This window comes from Stigmatopora nigra, chromosome 19 (assembly GCF_051989575.1).
Source record: "Stigmatopora nigra isolate UIUO_SnigA chromosome 19, RoL_Snig_1.1, whole genome shotgun sequence".
Classification (NCBI taxonomy): domain Eukaryota; kingdom Metazoa; phylum Chordata; class Actinopteri; order Syngnathiformes; family Syngnathidae; genus Stigmatopora; species Stigmatopora nigra.
The window spans coordinates 9,567,510-9,585,760 of NC_135526.1; the positions used below are offsets into that span (position 1 = coordinate 9,567,510).

At 40.9% G+C, this 18,251-nt stretch overlaps 3 protein-coding genes across 3 annotated transcripts; all 3 read right to left on the bottom strand.

Annotated features, from left to right (window-relative positions):
• Positions 1–296: 296 nt before the first annotated feature.
• On the bottom strand, positions 297–5,115 carry LOC144212365 (T-complex protein 1 subunit zeta). The gene is made up of 13 exons (XM_077740170.1): positions 4,863–5,115; positions 4,162–4,225; positions 3,874–4,008; positions 3,638–3,811; positions 3,449–3,552; positions 3,122–3,392; positions 2,732–2,814; positions 2,389–2,485; positions 2,160–2,307; positions 1,947–2,080; positions 758–863; positions 611–683; positions 297–542 (listed from the first exon to the last, which is right to left on the bottom strand). Exons 1-13 carry the CDS (start codon positions 4,997–4,999, stop codon positions 470–472), a joined length of 1,599 nt encoding a protein of 532 aa, XP_077596296.1. The 5' UTR covers positions 5,000–5,115; the 3' UTR covers positions 297–469.
• Positions 5,116–5,670: 555 nt separating this feature from the next.
• On the bottom strand, positions 5,671–10,910 carry LOC144212366 (protein NipSnap homolog 2-like). Its single transcript, XM_077740172.1, has 10 exons — positions 10,745–10,910; positions 9,782–9,906; positions 9,660–9,705; positions 9,493–9,587; positions 9,344–9,414; positions 8,390–8,530; positions 8,287–8,318; positions 6,856–6,950; positions 6,701–6,784; positions 5,671–6,181 (listed from the first exon to the last, which is right to left on the bottom strand). The coding sequence occupies exons 1-10, from the start codon at positions 10,843–10,845 to the stop codon at positions 6,117–6,119; spliced, it is 855 nt and encodes a 284-aa protein (XP_077596298.1). The 5' UTR covers positions 10,846–10,910; the 3' UTR covers positions 5,671–6,116.
• Positions 10,911–12,272: 1,362 nt separating this feature from the next.
• On the bottom strand, positions 12,273–14,029 carry LOC144212367 (small ribosomal subunit protein uS17m-like). Its single transcript, XM_077740173.1, has 2 exons — positions 13,699–14,029; positions 12,273–13,091 (listed from the first exon to the last, which is right to left on the bottom strand). The coding sequence occupies exons 1-2, from the start codon at positions 13,819–13,821 to the stop codon at positions 12,810–12,812; spliced, it is 405 nt and encodes a 134-aa protein (XP_077596299.1). The 5' UTR covers positions 13,822–14,029; the 3' UTR covers positions 12,273–12,809.
• Between the last annotated feature and the right edge of the window lie 4,222 nt (positions 14,030–18,251).

The window sequence follows — 18,251 nt, forward strand, 5'->3', positions numbered from 1 at the left end:
ACAATAGACCACATTGAGAAAAAATATCCTTGTAAAGCATATATTAAAAATAAGGTATTGACAACTTTCTGCAATTTTAAAATTTTTGGAGTTTCAAATTCAATGAGTATGTATCAAAGAGTAGATTTGCATTATAAATCATAATGAACCAAGCTTCATTAACAGGGGAAAAAAAACTTCCAGTGCAATTTATGTCAAAGAAAACGGCTGTATTTTATTTTCATAGCGTGTTATTTTTATTCCACATCACTTTTATTCAAAATTGACACCCAAATGAATTAAACTCAATGAACAGCTGCTGAAGAACAACTTTAATGAGTGCATACACTTGCTGCCATCAGTGCTTCACTTTTTACAATCCAACAGTATGTGATAAATAAACTAATCCGGGCGTTGAGTAAAAAAAAAAAAAAGAAAAAAAAGTGTGAACTTCTGAGTGCTTGTTGAACTCGTTGTAAACACTTGATTTTTAACCTCTGAGGGATGACATTCCGGCACGCATGATCTCATCAACCAGCAGGATGTTGCTGGCAATCACCGTGCTACAGACACAAAAACAAACTTGTTACCAAAATGCGACAAAAAAATGACATCACAGGCATTTGTTTACCAAGAGTGAAGAAGTTGCTTCTTGACGCTGTAATTGTCCCACACTCCCGCCTCGCTGGCAACCATCGGCTCCCCTGAAAAAGGAAAACGCAGTTGAGGGTTTGGCTGAAACACCATCTTGCCCTCACCCAAAGGAAGCGATGCTCACCTGTGCTCAGGTCGACACCAACTAGTTGACCAGCGGACGCTTTAAACTCCGTCTGCAGCTTGACTAGCGTTTCCTGGGGGTCGTATCCGGAGTTTTGGGCTAGGACCTGTTTATGGGATTGTATAGTTTTGAAACAATATCCGGCAAGAAGCACAAAGCTCTAAGGCGTAGAGGAAAAAACAAAGTTGATGATGTTGCACGAGCACAGGCTGAGGAAATCCACAATGGCGTCCTCAGGTGTTTGCAGTGCGATCCAAAAAATAATCAACTCTATATCTCATTAAAGGCCGGAAAATGTTTTGTCTTGTGGTGCTTGAATTTATGTTGATTTATGGAGTTCTAGACGTCCGCACAATTCCAATGCTTGGGCTGTCGATTCAAATTCGATTGGACCTCTACCCCACACAATGAGTTAACAAAAACAACAACATTTGGGAACACACGAGTACAGAAAAGTGATTCAACAAAAATATCATTGAAATAATAACCAAAAACATAGAAATACAAAACCAATAAATATTAAATTTGAAAAAAAAATCCCGTACTTTAGTATTTTTATATCATAACAAACCTATACTTTGATCCTTCACCACTTCAATACTTTGCGTATTTATATATTAAGTATATGTATAAATTAAAAAAAAGAGATGAAATGTCAAAATTCACGCTGAAACCCGCAATACATGAAAAATGGCTGATTGTCAGGACATCGATGCGGAGTTAGTTGGGTGGCGAAATTTTCACCGTAGAATGCCGTGCAAAAAAAAAAATCGTAAAAACTTTTTAACATTAACCTGTTTTTTTTAATTAATATCAAGCGAAGAGGAACTATTTTCACTGTGTATTTAAAATACGCAGTGATAAAATAATTTCAAATTGTTTTAATACAGTTTATATTTAGAAATCAATACAATTCTTGATAATAGTACTTTAATTTAAATAGGTGCTAAAATGTAGTACGTTAGTAATGTCAGGTCTACAACATCTGGGAAATTTGAGTGATTACTGTATATATTTTAAATTTTTCTTATATTTTGACTTGTTATTTGCAGATCTTTGTGATTTGTTTGTGTATTTTATCATTGTTGCCATATTTCTCCAATATGTTTTATATATTTGTTGAATTCAGCCATTAAGCAGTTAATTCATATGACACATGGCGAATGATTAAAAAAGAAAAAGTTGTGACCTTTGGGATGATGAGGAGGGCGTCGGCAAAGGCTTGCACGCCGAGTTGTGCTCGTCCTTTCACGCTGGCTTTATGCTTGACCAACGCGTCGGCCAGAGCCACTTCCAAGGCACCCGCACCTGGCACGACGCAACCTGATAACCACCAGGAAGAAAGTGACCCATGGGAGCGTGGAAACAAAATGGTCACCAGGTGCATCACGATGCGACTAACCGTCTTGGATGGCGTTCTTAACGGCACGCAGGCCGTCCCTGACTGCGTCTTTGATCTGAGTCAGTGTGTGCTTGTTGGGACCTTTGATCAGCAGGGTCACCGAGCGAGGGTTGTCGCATTTCTCGATGAACGTGAATTTCTCCTCGCCCTGAATACATTTGGGTTTAGGGGGATGGGTCTTGTTCAAAAAGCTAACCGCACGAGGCTCGGCCACCGCTCGCCAACTCACCAGGGTGTGCTCATACACCAGCCCAGCGTGACCCAGACTTTCTGGCGTGAGGTCGTCCACAGAGTTCATGGCAATGCCGCCGCAAGCCAGAGTTAACCTGTTGGTCCACAAACAACATTACCGCTGCCATCTGTTGTGAATTAAAAATTTCCACACAGATTGTCTTGGTCAACTGAAAACGCGGGACAGAAGTGTGCAGCTATCCAACGAAGAGGTAAAGACCAAAATTGATGTTGCACGAGCTTGTCAGGCCAGGGAACGCCACGATGGCGCCCTTGGGTGTTCGCCGTGCTACCGGGTAAATGACGCATCCAAATAACTCAACATGTTCAATCAAACAAACCTTTCCATGTTCCTCCTCTTGGCTCTACGCAGGGCAACGATCCCCTCCTTGGCAAGGGCATCCAGAGAGTAAGGGTCAATGCCCTGTTGAAGACAAGAAAAAGTCAAACTCTTCATTTATAGTTACTTTTTTTAAATCCAATTTTTTGGTAAATTTTTGTGTCACGTAAATGTCCATTTAGGCTTTTATTTTATTCATTTGTTTTTTGTTTTATATTTAAAAAATTCAGTAAACTATTTTTACAATATTGGCAATATTCCTCCCTTGCTCAGCACAAAATAATTACACCTGTTGTTATCCCATCAAACTGCTGAACTCTTAGCTTTGCCATGCCAAATTCTCATATTTTGATGACAATAGTCATATGACTGATAAGACCATGGGGCAAACCTTTTGGTTGATGACAACAAAGGACTTGTCCCCCTCGGCGCACACCCGCTTCTTGAGGGCGACGATTTTGGCGACACGCTCCATAATGTACTTCCTCTCGGCGACCACGAACTTCTCACGCTCTTCAGCGCTCTTGTAGAAGAAGCCCGAATTAACCTCGGTCTTCTCGTACTCCAGTGACACATTGCAGGTCAGCACGTAGGCATCCTCCACCCGTTTCTTCATGTCAGGGTGCCGTGCCCCGTGGTCCAACACTAGGCCGCGGATCAGTCTGCATACGGAAAGGTGTCAGAAACGCCCAGCGCGTTGGCGGCGGCAAACACTCACTGTGTGTCGCAGTCCGTCTTGTGTTTCATCTCCATGATCTCCACCATGTACAAGTCGATGGGCTCGTTGGGCTTAGCGATGGTCAGCACGGCGTCCACCACCGCCTGCAGACGCACAATTAAGCACGTTGACACCAACAACCTTTTATCACACCGCAAATAAAATCAATGCCACTCGTTCGACCGCTACCTCAGTAAGCAGGTCAGCCAGCTCGGTGTGGACTTTAGTCCTAAGGGAAGTTCGCGCGACCTCCAGAAGGGTCTCCCTGTCCATCTGACGGGCCACTTTGACTTCTTCCAGCACAGCCAGCGCCTTCTCCTTGGCTGACTCGAAGCCCTCTGCCACAATCCTTGGGTGGAGACCCTGAGGTACACTAAATGGTAAGCCTAAAGAAACGTGTAACTCCTCATGTCTGTTTGCGGTACCTCTGAAACATAGAGGTCAGCCTGCTTGAGCAGCTCTCCAATGATGAGGACGTTGGATGTGGTTCCGTCTCCCGTGATATCATCCTGGGCGGTGGCCACTTTGGCGATGAGCGAGGCCGTCGGGTGCTGAATTTGCTGAAATGATTCAGGGAACTCAAGACTCAGAAGACCAACAAAACATTTCAGTAGCAGGGGGTTAAAAGACCAAATTGAAACAGTCTGGAGGTCTGTCGCAGTCAACGGCAGGCAAGGGTTTACATGAAAAATATGGCATAAGTGATTTCTTACCATCTCGTGTAAGAGAACGTTTCCATCTTTTGTCAGTTTGATATCCCCAGAGCCAGAAACCAACCTGCAAACAGCAAGAAATTCTTCAACCTCCTAAAACCCAGACTCTTGCAAGGCATGCATTTTTACTTTCTCTTTAATATTTAGGTTAATTGGGACCTAATGGTTGTAAAAAATAAAGAATCATCTTTTTACATTATGTAGTTTCTGAGAAAAAAATGATGTCCACATCATGAAGTGGACGTCAGACCCTTTTTGTCCAAAATACAACAGCCTTTGGCAACCAAAAATGTGATATCCACACGTGGACAGCAGGTAATAGGAGGTTAAGTTAAATTTGTCATTACAGAACATATCGAACAGTTCCACATAACAGACGCGATCTCGCTGGTACTAAGTTTAGCATCATGCTAACGCAGATCATGACTGTGCAGGCAGAGCAACGTGCGTCAGAACGGAGTTAGCATTTGTTAACATTAGCTTTCCGTGTCACAAGTACCAACTGTCGCCAACTTTAATCGCGAAAATAAAATACACTACACCACATGGATATGTGACAGTCCCGGGTTAGAATGCACAAGCAGAAAGTCGTCACAGAATCAATCCAACACGGTGGTTCGCTTAGCTGGTTAGCTACTTAGCATTTAGCATGATGGGTAACATGCGCACAAAGGCCGGCAGGGCGGTCTTTCGGAACCCACATTTTCAGGGTGCCTTTCGGCCCCAAGTTAGTCTTGAGGACGTCTTGGAGTCCCCGAGCAGCGCTGATGTTGACCGCCAAGGCGGCCTGGGCCCTGGCCACCTCTGCCTTCGGGTTCAAAGCTTTGACGGCTGCCATGGCGAAGCACACGAGCCGTGAACTAAAGTCGGAAGCCGAGAGAAGAGGCCCAACCACGAGCGCGAGCTAGAGAAGGAAGAAGAGAAAGAAACTTCCAGAAGGCGGCACACGTGCTACACAGAGGCGTTCAGGAACACACCGAGACTCGGAATTTTAAAGCTACCTCATCATTTTTTTAAATTTCAATAAATGTATGTAAAATATCTTCATTTCACCGCGTTTACATATTATTTTATTTAAATCTAACGTTTTAGCTACGGTAGAGCCTTTAACTAAGAAAATTGCTTATTTTACTTTCTGTCCCTATTTTATTCTCCAAAATTTAATCATTGTCAGTGCAAAAGGACAGCAGTGTGACAGTCTCCTACTTTACTGGCAATACACTGTACACAATTTGTTTATCCATGAAGTGCTTGTGTATCCAAAAAGAAGAAATACAGTAGCCTTGCTACTATTGCCTGGTAAATGAAGTTGTGAGACTTCCGACATTCAGGGAAGGGTACACGGAAACACCCCAACTCAACAGGCGTGGCGTCACACGGGGCGTCACAAAAGTCCAAATATCCTGTTAATTATCCCTGACTTTCATATTTCTATTAACTAATAGTGAATGAAAGATTCGGAGAACATTGTTGTGATTTATTTTATGTGCTTTGGAATAATACAAGAGCTGTGCTTATTAATAGTTTAATTTCATTATGTACAACTAGTATATCATTCAAGCAGAATTTTCCATGAGATTTTGTACACAGTAACAAGATCATCCAGAAGGATGGCGCTGACAGCGCTACCTCCCTTATTAGCAGCTCAGCTATTTAAGTCACTAAGACTAACAAACCAACATGTTCAAATCAGAATCGGTCAAGACCAAATTCTACTTTTTCGAAATCGTCAATATGTTCATCAGAAAAGCTAAACGTATCATCATAGAAACCAACCCGGCACCTGCAATGTATTTCTCTGCTACTTTTTTTGTATGTTCATTGCAAATAAACAATCAAGGTGAATCAGTAAACACTTCTTTAGAAGACACGAGGGACATCCTCCGCAATGACGAAAATGCAGGCACAGCAATATCCCCAGAAGCAAATTCAAGCCCAACATCTTCCCGGCATCCTTACTTTAAGGAAGAACCCTTCAGCGGAATCATGACTCGAGATTCCATGTGCTGAATGAGTGGCACTGCATGAACCCAAAAAAAAGACAAGTTAATAAAAACAGAAACAAAAAAATGCCACTACAGCTCACCTGATTTACTCGCATATAAGCCACCTGTACCTAAAGCCACACCCTTAAAATTGTTGAATTGTCGCGTACAAGCCACCGCACAATTTCCACCTCTATATGTGACAGGCACAAGTGATTTTCCATTTTTTTTTCTTGAATTTTGTTTAGCCTTTATGTGTTCAGTATTTTGAAATAAATGAACGTATTGGCAGCATTGTCTTGCGTCATGGTGTCATTACGTTATGGTGTTAGGACATTGTCACTTAGCAGTTTTGTGCGCTTCGTCTTTTTATGCGCATATAAGCCATATCCTCGATTCAGTCATTGTTTTTTTGTTCAACAATTGCGGCTTATATGCGAGTAAATAGGGTAACTTAAATCTGCCATTTCTATGTCTGACCCAGGACTGGCAAGTAACGTGGGATTCATGATAAGAATGTGAATGTGGTACTGGGTAGTTGCATGTCAGCCCACCTGTATAGTAGACAACCTCGTCCCAGCCTTCTCGCTGCCAGGCCGCATTTCGAATGTTTTCCCTGGACTGAAGATCTTTGTAGGCTGGGTTAGGGGGATCAGAAAATCAAAACGGACAATCCAAACCCGACGAAGCAATACGTGACGGCACTCACCCCACAGATGGTGCACTTGATACAAACTTCCGATCTGGGAGAAAAAGCCACCCACGGCCTCCTGGTTTTGTTGGCGGATCTCAATGGCACGCGCCCTGCAGAGACGAGCGCAATGTGCAGGTTAGGCGCCTGATCTTGGCACGACGCTTGAATTAATTAGTACAACTTTATTAGCGGACACCCCGATCAGCTGCGACAAGCCCAGACGATGTTCATCGCGATTTTGATTCCAACGACTGCAAACATCAACTTAAGTGGGTGGGCAAACTATGGCTCACAGGCAAGACGTAAGAGGGAAAGAGGACAATGCCAAACAAAAAAAACCCTGAAAGTTTACATGATCAACAACGAATAAAATACAGTGGGACCTCTACTAACGAACACCTGTCCATACGACTAAGGAAAAATCTGATCTCAGGATACACCCCCCCCCCCCCCAAAAAAAAAAAAACAACTTTTCACTTCCTATCACAAAGTTCGAAAACCAGGAATGGCGAATAACTTTTTCATTTCGCCCTGATGAATTTTTATTGTGTTTTAAGAGAATCAAAATTTTAGAAAGGTGAAATAAGGCAAAGAGCCACAGTATATACAAAATATGACAAGAAAAGAGCCATATTCATTTTGGCGGGTAGCCACATGTGGCTCAAGCGCCACATATTTGCCACCCCGGTTCTAGAACCATGTTTCGTGAGTTTTTGTTGTGTACTTAAAGCAACTTTATTCATTTATTATTATTTAATCATTTTTTAAAGGTTTAGTAACTGGGATCTTGGAAGAGATTAGGGCGTCTACATGTAAAATGTGTCTCTACTGATGATAAATGCAAGTTACAAAATCACTTCTGAAACCAATTAATTTCTATGTAGAGGCACCACTGTATATGATCTTTTAAAATGCTGCAAAATTCACTGAATTCTAATACGACAGCCAATGAGTTAACACAATGCCATGTGTTGCCAGTCAGATTATCTTTTAAAAATTCAAAGACATTTTGACCAAAGCTGATTTTTTTTCTCCAACTGTTTGCAACAAGTTCAATTTGCATAGGCACTAAAATGGGGGGGGATCATAGTTTCCACTCAACAACAAAAACAAATCATGACATACATTTTAAGACAGTCTTCTATCATCTCATGCAGGCTTTCAAAATCAGACATTGACTTGGAGCATAAAAGTTTGCCCACCAGATGTCAACAAGAATTAACCAATGCGTGTTTTTCCAAATTAATGTCAGTCACGTATCACATGACAATTAAGTAACGTCAACCATGCCGCTGTTTTTAAAAAGACATGCAGAAATTGTGTACTCTTAAAATACCGTTGGGTCAAACATCTGCTACAATCTGTAAAAGGCAATAAACGAACATCAAATCTCTGAAAAGCCAGCAAAAATCCACAAAAAGCAACAAGAAAGTCAAGAAAACTTACCAATAGTTGCCCCATTCGATCATGGTGCCAGGCTATGATGCAAACAAAAAGTGAGATGTGAGCTCCCATTTACTAGGGCTAGGTCGCAAGCATATATAGTTACCCTGAGCTGGTAGGACCGCAGTTCATAGATGTTGGGCCCTTCACGGGGCCTCGGTTCATTCCAAAAGCTGAACTCAAGCAGCAGCTGATTCCTACGGGACAACAACATCTTGCCGCGCTCCCGTCGATACTCGGAAAACATCTGCCGGACATGCAGGCAACACAAGAACATCAACGTCGGACGTTAACGGGTACGAGGGCCACACGATGTTGTTACCGGGGAGGTGGCCATATTGAATGAACTGAATTAACGGTCATCATTTAATCCTTAAATTGTTAAAGTTTAAACTTCTTTACTTTGGAAAAGAATGAATAATATATAGCTGTATTTTTTTGGGAGATATGAATTTAAAATAAAATCAGTACAAATAAAAATTCTTCAATTTCAAAGCACTCAACTTTTCGCTGAAATAAGGGAAATGTCATCAATAGAATGAAGTATTTTATAATATTGTACTTTATCAAAATATATAATAGTGACATGTAATTAGCTCTTAATGGCAGAAGTAGGGACATACAAATAGAGTAACAATTCCCAACAAAGCCTATGTTCCATTTGTATAAGAATGTAACGTATTTTCTCGCATTTAAGCCGTATTCGTAATAAAAACAGATTACGGAATCAAGGGTACGGCTTACAGTATTGCTATAATCTTTTTCTCCAGTAGATGTAGGCAATTTAACATTTCCTATTTGTTGTATTGTGCTTTTGATTCAGAGTATCTCAAAAATACCATGAGCGATGATTTTCAATAGATTTTCCTTCCAAAGTAACACATTTGTATTGCCTATTAAAACAATGATTATGGGGGTGAAAATTGTGAATCACAGCGCGGCTTATACCCAAGAAATAGTAAAATTCAACAATTTTAGGGCAATTTTAAGGGTGCGGCTTATACATGCGTCAGCTTATATGCAAGAAAATACGATAGGTTGTCAGGAAGGGCGCTGTTACCTTATTTTGCTTGAGTTTGCTCATAACTTCAGTGAGCGCTGGGTAACCTCCCCGATATCGCCACAAGTGCACTAAAACACACTGTCATTTAGCAACACAAATATATTTATTTATTAACTAAATTTGAGTAAAAAAGTTTCAAAGCTGACCTGATTGGTCCTGTTCTCCATACCACGTGTTCCAGCTTCCAACCAACTCACATGGGTATTCCGGGTCAGCATGGATGGAAGGTAACACGCTCTCACTTCAAACATACACAGTTCATATGAGGGACTTGCACTTTCAAAAGGTGAAGAAAATAAATGTAGAATTTTACCAAAGTTGGTTGTACTCTTCCAGGCACTCGGGCTTGACATTGTGAACTGCAAGAGACAAAAAACATTTCTCACTGACCATTTCCAGGTAACGAGGAGTCCAAGTTGGCATAGTGATGCTCACACTGGATTTTGTACAGGTTGTCGTCTTCCTTCTTAGCCAGCAGGTGCGAATGAGCGTCCTTCCGGGGGTCCACTTTTCTCACAAACAGAGACTTAAACCAGCTGTCTTGTAGCCCTGACATGCCCCTGTTACACAAAACAAAACAACTCGTAAAAAAAGGGAGACAATTTAACGCCACCTCACAAGGTTTAAGTTCAGGACATTTGCATTTAAAAAGCCATTCTCTTCAAGAGGTACCCTTTTGAGTTAACATTTGCATTACATTTTAATTCAATCAATATAATTGGAAAAAATCCGCAAAATTCTCAAGTATTGGTTCAAAACAACTACTGTAAACTACCATTACAAATTCTTCTCCATTGATCCCAATCATCCTGCAAATACTAGTGTTGCTTTTTCTTTTTTTTTTTTTGATAAATGTTCTACTTCATTCACTTATAATTACACTGAGAAATCCTGACTCTCTCCGTAGATAAACCCAGGTTAAATACAGCAGTGATTTTGTGCTGTTTGTAGCGCAATTCTTGATAATGATTGGTGTTAACCACATACCTATTTTATAAAGAGGACATTTATATAAAACAGTACGAGCCATTCACTAAGTTAGCATAAGCTGCTTTCAGACGTGACCCCTGCAAAACAACTTGAGTCAGACCACCATTAGCAGTTTGTCTTACACTGCTCGTAAAAAGTTGATTTTTCATGTTGGGGTTTTGAACGGCCTGTACGCACATAGACAGTCAAAAATAAATCGAGTGTTATTTGCCCACGTGAGACACAGACCCACAATTATTACTTGTTGATGCGAAAATAACAATGTTTTGATGACGTCAGTCGAGTTAGAGGACGTTAGCCTTAGCCACCGCTGCTACTAAAGTTTGACATTGATGCAACTTCAATGAAATTCATATTACAAATTTTGTCAGCGAGACGGCCGCGACCGGATTCTTGTGTATAACTAACCGGGTAGAAAGGCAAGAATGTCGGCTCGTCCCAAGAGTTTGTGGCAACAATTTTAGACTTGTTAGCCACATAGGCGTCGAGCAGATGATTCTGGCCGCCATTTTGCTTGGACTGACGTCGTCCGACGGAAGCCTGCTGCCATCCAAACACCCCAGATTTGCCAATTTATTATGTTGAAAATTCAATTTCAATTATTTCCATCCAACGAGTAGTGTGGCATGGCGGCGCGAGTGGTTAGTGCGTCGGCCTCACAGTGGAAGTCCTAGTTTGAAATCCAGGTCAGTCTACCTGGGTGGAGTTTGCGTGTTCTCCCTGGGCCTGCGTGGGTTTTCTCCGGGAACTCCGATTTCCTCCCACATTCCAAATAAATATGCACTCTAGATTGCCATTGGATATGAGTGCAAGTGTTTTTCTTCTTGTGCCCTGAAATTGGCTGTCCACTAATTTGCCCAGATAGATAATCAAGATATATTAATGTTAAATAATTAATTAACAAATATGTAAAAGTAGATAAATAAGTAGTCAACACAGATAATTATAGTCACATGAATAAGTATTATATATTAATGCTAAATAATAAATCAATAAATAAGTAATGGTAGATAGATAAGTAGGAACAAAGAGACTAAAGTGGTTAGCAGTAAGTCTTGATTAGGTTTGAAGAGAAATATTTCCAAAAATCACATGTATCTTCTTTTATTCTTTTTTAAAAAGTAGGTTTTAAAAGTATCTTCTGGTTTGGAGACAGGCTGTCTTTGGAAGCAGAGCTGTAGTCAATGAAGAGCATTCTGGCATAGCTCCCTTTTTTCTCCAGGCGATCAGTGCAGCGTTGAGGGCAGGGGTTATTGCATCTTCAATGGATCCAATTGGCCAATATGCAAACTGATGCTGGTGATGGATGAGGGAAAGACAGGCTTTATGTGTTTCAGTATCAATTTTTCAAAACTTTGGATATGGTATCTCGAGGACTGGACTTGGCCACCTCTGCCTTAAGTTATTTGCCTGGTATTCCATCCAGTCCTGTGGCCTTCCTGGGGTTGACTGCACGGAGCAGATCTCTCAGTCCACTACCTTCACAGTTAGGTCCTCTGCGAGTACCGCATCTGAGTCACAATATGTGTCGCAGCTCGGCCCTTGTAGTTAGTGATGGAGCGTACGCTCTGCCACATTGTTTGGGGTATGTAAGGTTGCCCTTCTATCTTCGCCTTGTAGTCTGCTTTGGTAGCCTCTCCTTGGGTTGGCGCGACATGAGCTGAAGAGTGATCTGAATATATGCTGCAACCAACCTTGTTTTAATGAATGAATGTTTTGAACATTATTAACTACACTGATGAGTCAGAAAAAAAGTTTTGTTTCCATGTCGTTAAAAAAGATAGATTTTGACTGGGACAATAAGCAGTGAATGAGTGCACTCCTTTGATGGTATTGAGGTGTACCAGCTATTAAAACCTGATCAATGCCATTCCTCCCAGTTCAAAGGATTTGTCTCAGGTGACCCTCCATTGGCAGAGAATGAGTTCAAAACAAGTTTACAGTTTACAGCACAGAACATTGACACATTTTTATATAGTTAGTTTGGGATCGTATCACCTGTCAGAACAGCTGCAAATAGGTAGATTTCTTTCAGTTTAAGCAACATTTTGCCAAAAACATATGCAGATGAATTATAATAAGCAATCTGCTTTAGTAGTAATAGGATGAAATGAAATAGCTTGATTCTGAATTAAGTACAATGATTCTGAATTTAATACATAGCTATAGTCAAGCATCTCTATTATACAGAAACTCATTGTAATACATTTGATTTCTTCAAAATTCAAACTTGACAAATAGTTCAAATTTTATTTTAAGATTAGACTGAAAATACACGTGATGAATGGTGTGTTTGAAAAATCACCGTGTACCTACTTGTATAGATTCTGTCTGCCCAGTATTCTATATGGAAACAACCTAAGCCATGAAAAATGCTTTGCAAAAGTCACTGAATAATGGCAACATGGCACGGCTGTCTCACAGATTTGAAATTAAAATCTGTGTCTCCCGCCTTCCTGTGTGCAGCTATTTGTTAATTTGAGATGTCTGCAGAAATGTTCAAGCTTTGCACTTTCTGGGCCAAAGTCACAGAATCATCTTTAAGGTCATCCAACGGCTCCAGAAATTCATTGCTGGCAACACGCTTCCCCGTCAACGGATCCACCACGCGGCCCACCTTGTAGATCACCTGCGCCAGCTCGTGTTTGACATGTTTGGAGCGTGGCTCAGGCAGAGCTTTGAGCAGCACCACATCACCCATTTCGCACTGCTGCGTGGCGTCGTGGGCAAAGTATGTCTTTCTCCGGTTGTAGTACTGCAAGGAAAGAATAAACTTTCAATCAGGGGTTTCCAAACGCTCTTAGAAAAATCAACGGATACAAGTGTCTTCAAATTAGTGAAATATGATCACTCAAACCTAGCATGTCCAGTTAAAGGGGATTTGATTGCTAGAACTGTCAATGGCAGTGAATGAGTTAAAGAGTTACCAGAAAAAATAACCCGAGTCATGAGGACACTGAAAAATAATCTATCATTAATTTCAATTTGTTGACAGGATTTTACCTGCTGAGCAAATTAATTGACACTTTCTAGTCTGGCTAGATCCATCTAGTGTGGAAGTGGAGATGTGCAGCAATGTAGGCTGCAGTTAAGCTTCTTGTGCGGACAATGTTCAACGACAACGGTCACATTACTGCGGCTCAATAAAAATGGGACAGTTGGCCGCGAGCTGTAGTCTAAACGCCCCTTATTTAATTATGTCACCAATGCACTCCCAGTTAAAATGGATGGGACATCTTTATTTGTCAGAAGTATTTTGTGAATTTACAACGAAGTGTGTTTGACTTTGCGTACGATTCAAAGAGTCATTTGCCTTCCAAATGCACGATGTACAACGCCGGTATACTAGAGTGTGTGCTCACCTTGAGCAGGTAGGGGTCCAGTACGAGCCGGGTGACGCGCACTTTGGCGGTTTTGTACATTTTCGTTCCTATTACTCGGCCGATGATCCATTTAGCGTGGACGGATGCCTGCTTCACGGACATTCTTCCACATGTATAGATAATACCAAGTAAATCACTGCTAAAAATAAGGCGGGAATTATATGTGTATTCGGGTGAACACAACGATAATCTGACGGGTTAAGTACGGAAAATGTTGAACTAAAAGGTCACACGATCTTGGTCCTATTTCTGTTTCTTCCCCGGTGCCATGCGCGGCCACTTTTGATGACGTCGATACAGCGAACCAAAATGGACAAATGAGTAGATTTCGCCTAAATAATTTTGATAGACGCGTTATTTGTAAAACAACCAGCTGACTGGTTTTCATATTTATTCTCTTCTCTCACCTAATTTTCTGAACCGATCTAACCATATTTGGGTCGCGGGGGTGCTGGAGCCGTCGTGAGCTCTAACATTGGACACTCTGGAAGTGCTATGATCTTTCAATGAGGTCATGCCTACTTTTGTATGTGTTGTACCCCTGAATTTACGGGGTATGACATTTTATAAAATAAATAAATAAAAAGTATTCCACTTGAACTTCAACATTGGCACTTTATTTTCTCTCATCTCATTTTCGCTTTATCCTAATTTGGGTCGCGGGGGCTGCTGGAGCCTATCCCAACGGACTCCAGGCCAGAGGCTAGGGACATCCTGAAGCGGTGGCCAGCCGATTGCGGACAATCATGCACACTCACAGTCATCACTAGGAGCAATTTAGAGTGTCCCATCAGCCTCTATGAATGGGTGTGCATGGCTGTCCGTCTCCTTGTGCCTTGCATTCCGCTGGCCACCGATACAAGGTGGGATAGGCCCCAGCACTCCCGCGAGTGATAAAGTCAGGCTTTTTAACAAAAAAATGGCTGTGTTAAGACCGACCGTGTGCATGCATGTACATCTATGTGAATGTATATATGCAACACGCTTATTTATTCATATATTTATTCATGTATTTATTTATTAACTTACTTATTACCTATCTATTTATTTCTAAAATGCCTTTCCTATTTCTGCATCCTCACTCTCGTGCTACTGTGACAACGAAATTTCCCGAATACGGGATGAATAAAGTTATCCAATCCAAAGTGGTGTCCTTTGCTTTTAATTTTATTTTCATTAATTTATCATGCCGCACATCCTCGAAAGGGTTGCGGGGGTTGTTGGAGCCTAACCCAGCTGAATTTGGGTGAAAAGCAGACTGCATTGCACCCAAAACTGTTCATCAGTTAGCCCCAGAGCACACAGAGAGACAAACAACAATCCACATTCACAATCATACAGTCACCAGCGGGAATAAAGTCCACGGCTGCCTGCACCGAAATCAGGCAAGTGAACCCCTACACCACGAGGCAGCCAATCTTATGTTGATTATTGGAAATCGTTATATGTACAATACGAGTGGTTCCAAATTCTTCCAAAATGTTGGTTGTAGAATTTAGACAAATACTCTTAAACTGACAAATAAGAATAGTATTTCAACATTGTATACCTGAGCAAGCTATCCAAGTGGCTTGTAGAGACAGATAATTGTGCCACCAGAAACTTAATCTGAATTCCCAAACATAATCTGAATTGCTAAACTTGAATTTGAATTACTTAAATTCAACTGTTTAATTATAAAAAGTGCAATTATTTTCAGATTTAAAAAAAAGTAGAGCATGATTACTATTGAACATGTGCATTAAACCATCTAACAAATACAACCACAAAAACAAATCTTTCAAGCAATGAACTCTGCATTTGACTTCAATAGACGTCCACTCCAAAATTGATAGGACATGCAAGACTTTGTAGTTTTAAGACAAAAAAACATTGCTAAAGTGAGCTGAAAAAAGGACAGATCAAGCAAGAAAGGTGCTAAATTAGTATTAGTAAAAGTGGAGATGGAAAACAGAAAATAGTAAAAATAAAATAATTAAAAAAGAACTTTCTTGTTGAGCTCCAAGAAGCGAGCAGCAATAGTGAGAGCCAAAGTGTTAGCCTTTTAAGGCAGCCAGCTTACTTCTCCCCCATGACTTCACTGCTGGAATCACGTCACCCCTCGCGCACTCACCCACTCTTCTTATTATTCTTATTATAGTTTTTATCATTATGATCACACGTGATTACAATATTTATCCCTCGCTAATCTGGCAGCCGGTGCAAATATTTGTAGAGCGTATGACGTTGCACATGTTTGTCATGTTTCCAACGACAACACGCTTATCACACGTCTACTCCAATAACAATTTTTGCACCTTTTTTTCTCTTTGCGGTCATGTTACAAGACAAGCTTAGCGGTGAGCAGCTGCGATTGTTTGTTTAACACATCAAAAAGTCATGAGAACCATGGAGAAAAAATGGCGGAGGGGTTCATGTTCCAGTCCTTTAAAAAAAAAAGAAATCTAATTATTCTGGACAGTCAGGCAGTTTGAATCCTTGTTTCTGGGGAGGAAAAAATGCTGCATTTTGCATTAGTTGGTAGCTGTAAGTCACATAATTTTGACTGCCTTTGAGGGAAACTGTGCCATTTCAACTTGACTTGAAGTTACCAAATATGGTTCTTATTATATTGTCGCTATAGTGTGGAGGGAAGGGGCTGGGCTTCGTACTAAACAAGAGGAAAAACGTGAATTCAATGAAAGATGAGTGCACAAAGCTCGAGAACAAAGGACGACCACATTTGAACGTTACGTCATACTCGACATGGTGGACAAGCAGCATGGGAATCTGCCTAACCAACGGAGAAATCGATTGACGATGTCTTGGTTTGATGACATCATCATCACAAAACCAGTGTTGAAATTAAAAAAAAATCCCCACATTGACACTTTTTATGCAAAAATCTCTTTGATTGGTTGCAAAGACCACCATGTGTCAACCTCGTGTATTTTGGGTGTTAAAGCGGGTCAAAGGTAACAATATGTTAGCACTTTGCAGGATTCAAACATCAAGCAAGGAGGATTGCCAAATATTGGCAAGCTGTGACATCATCTGCTGCCAAACGTGACCCCCGACTGTGGTCCCTTTGCGGGTGTTTGGGAGTTCCTGAAGTCCCATTTAAATCCCCAGCTATTAGGTGACTGCCGCCAATGTGCTTTGCATTTACTCACTCGGCTCTTTGCTTTTTCTCCGTCTGTAGTGAGCGCAAAACATGATGTGATATTACACGGCGGATGGTCCTTTTAAGCTCACTAGTGACCAGTCAGCAAAACCAAAAAAGGACAAGAATAAAAAGCACATTCCGACGTAGGAACCAAAACATATGTACACTGGCATGAGGGTCTGGCGTCACACACAGAAAAGAAAAACATTCAAGTTTGTTAAATTAGCAAGATGTCAAGTGGTCACCATGTTTTTACCACAATGCAAAAAGCAAATTTGATCATCCATCCTTTTTTGTCCCATATTGACTGATCATCATCATCATTATCCCGGTATTTATTAATTCATTTCATTTTCTGAACCGCTTTATCCTCACTAGGTTCAAGGGGGCCGATATTAGGGCACGAGGAGACAAACAAACATTCGCACCTAGGGTCAATTTAGAGTGTCCAATAAGCCTACCATGCATGTTGTTTGGAATCTTCGAGGAATCCGGAGTACCTAGAGAAAACCCACGCAGGCCCAGAAAGAACATGCTCCACACAGGTGCACCGACCTGGATTCAAACCCAGGATCCCAGAGCTGTGAGGCTGACGCACTAACCACCCATATTTATTTAACTTGATGTTTATATTGTGCTCTACCGTATAATTAAGAAGAATCTGTAATGAAAATGTAAGAACAAAAGCAAAGTTCAACTTTTTAACAAACACCTCGTTTTACTCTGATTGGATGTTGTCAGGCACATTTTACTGAGGAAATATGCGCAGGTCTGATCACCAAAATCAAGTCTATGAAACATGATTGTTCTATATGTGCTATACATTTATCTATTTAGGCGAAGTGACAACTATTGCATCTTAAGAAGAAATCATTTTGTCACAGAACATATTAGCTGCTCCTGAAAAACATCAGGCACACCATGGTAGTCACTTTTTCACACTTACCACATTTTTAATATCTTCACACAGTAATTGCTTTAAAGTGCATGGGTTTCTAAATGTGTTTGCCAAACATTTAATAAAGGCGATGTAAAAAATTCCACTGAAAGTCTGTTCAGTGTTCAAATAAGCCCTTTTAGTCCAATTACAGGATTGAGGCATTCATTTGCCGGCACATACACTTATACACACACAAAATATGTGTATGCGGATGACCTCATACAACATTGCAGATGTGTGTTCCATTGACGATGATAGATGTCCAATTCAGTTTGAATAGGAGCAACTGGAAGCCATTATTCGTCCAGGGTCAAAATAGAAAGAACGTCTATTGCCATGAGTGGCACTGAAAAAATTCACTCATGCGTCTGAATGATTAGACGCCTTCTAAAGATAATTTCCAACGTATTTATAATGCATATAAATGTTGATGTCACGCTGAGACTT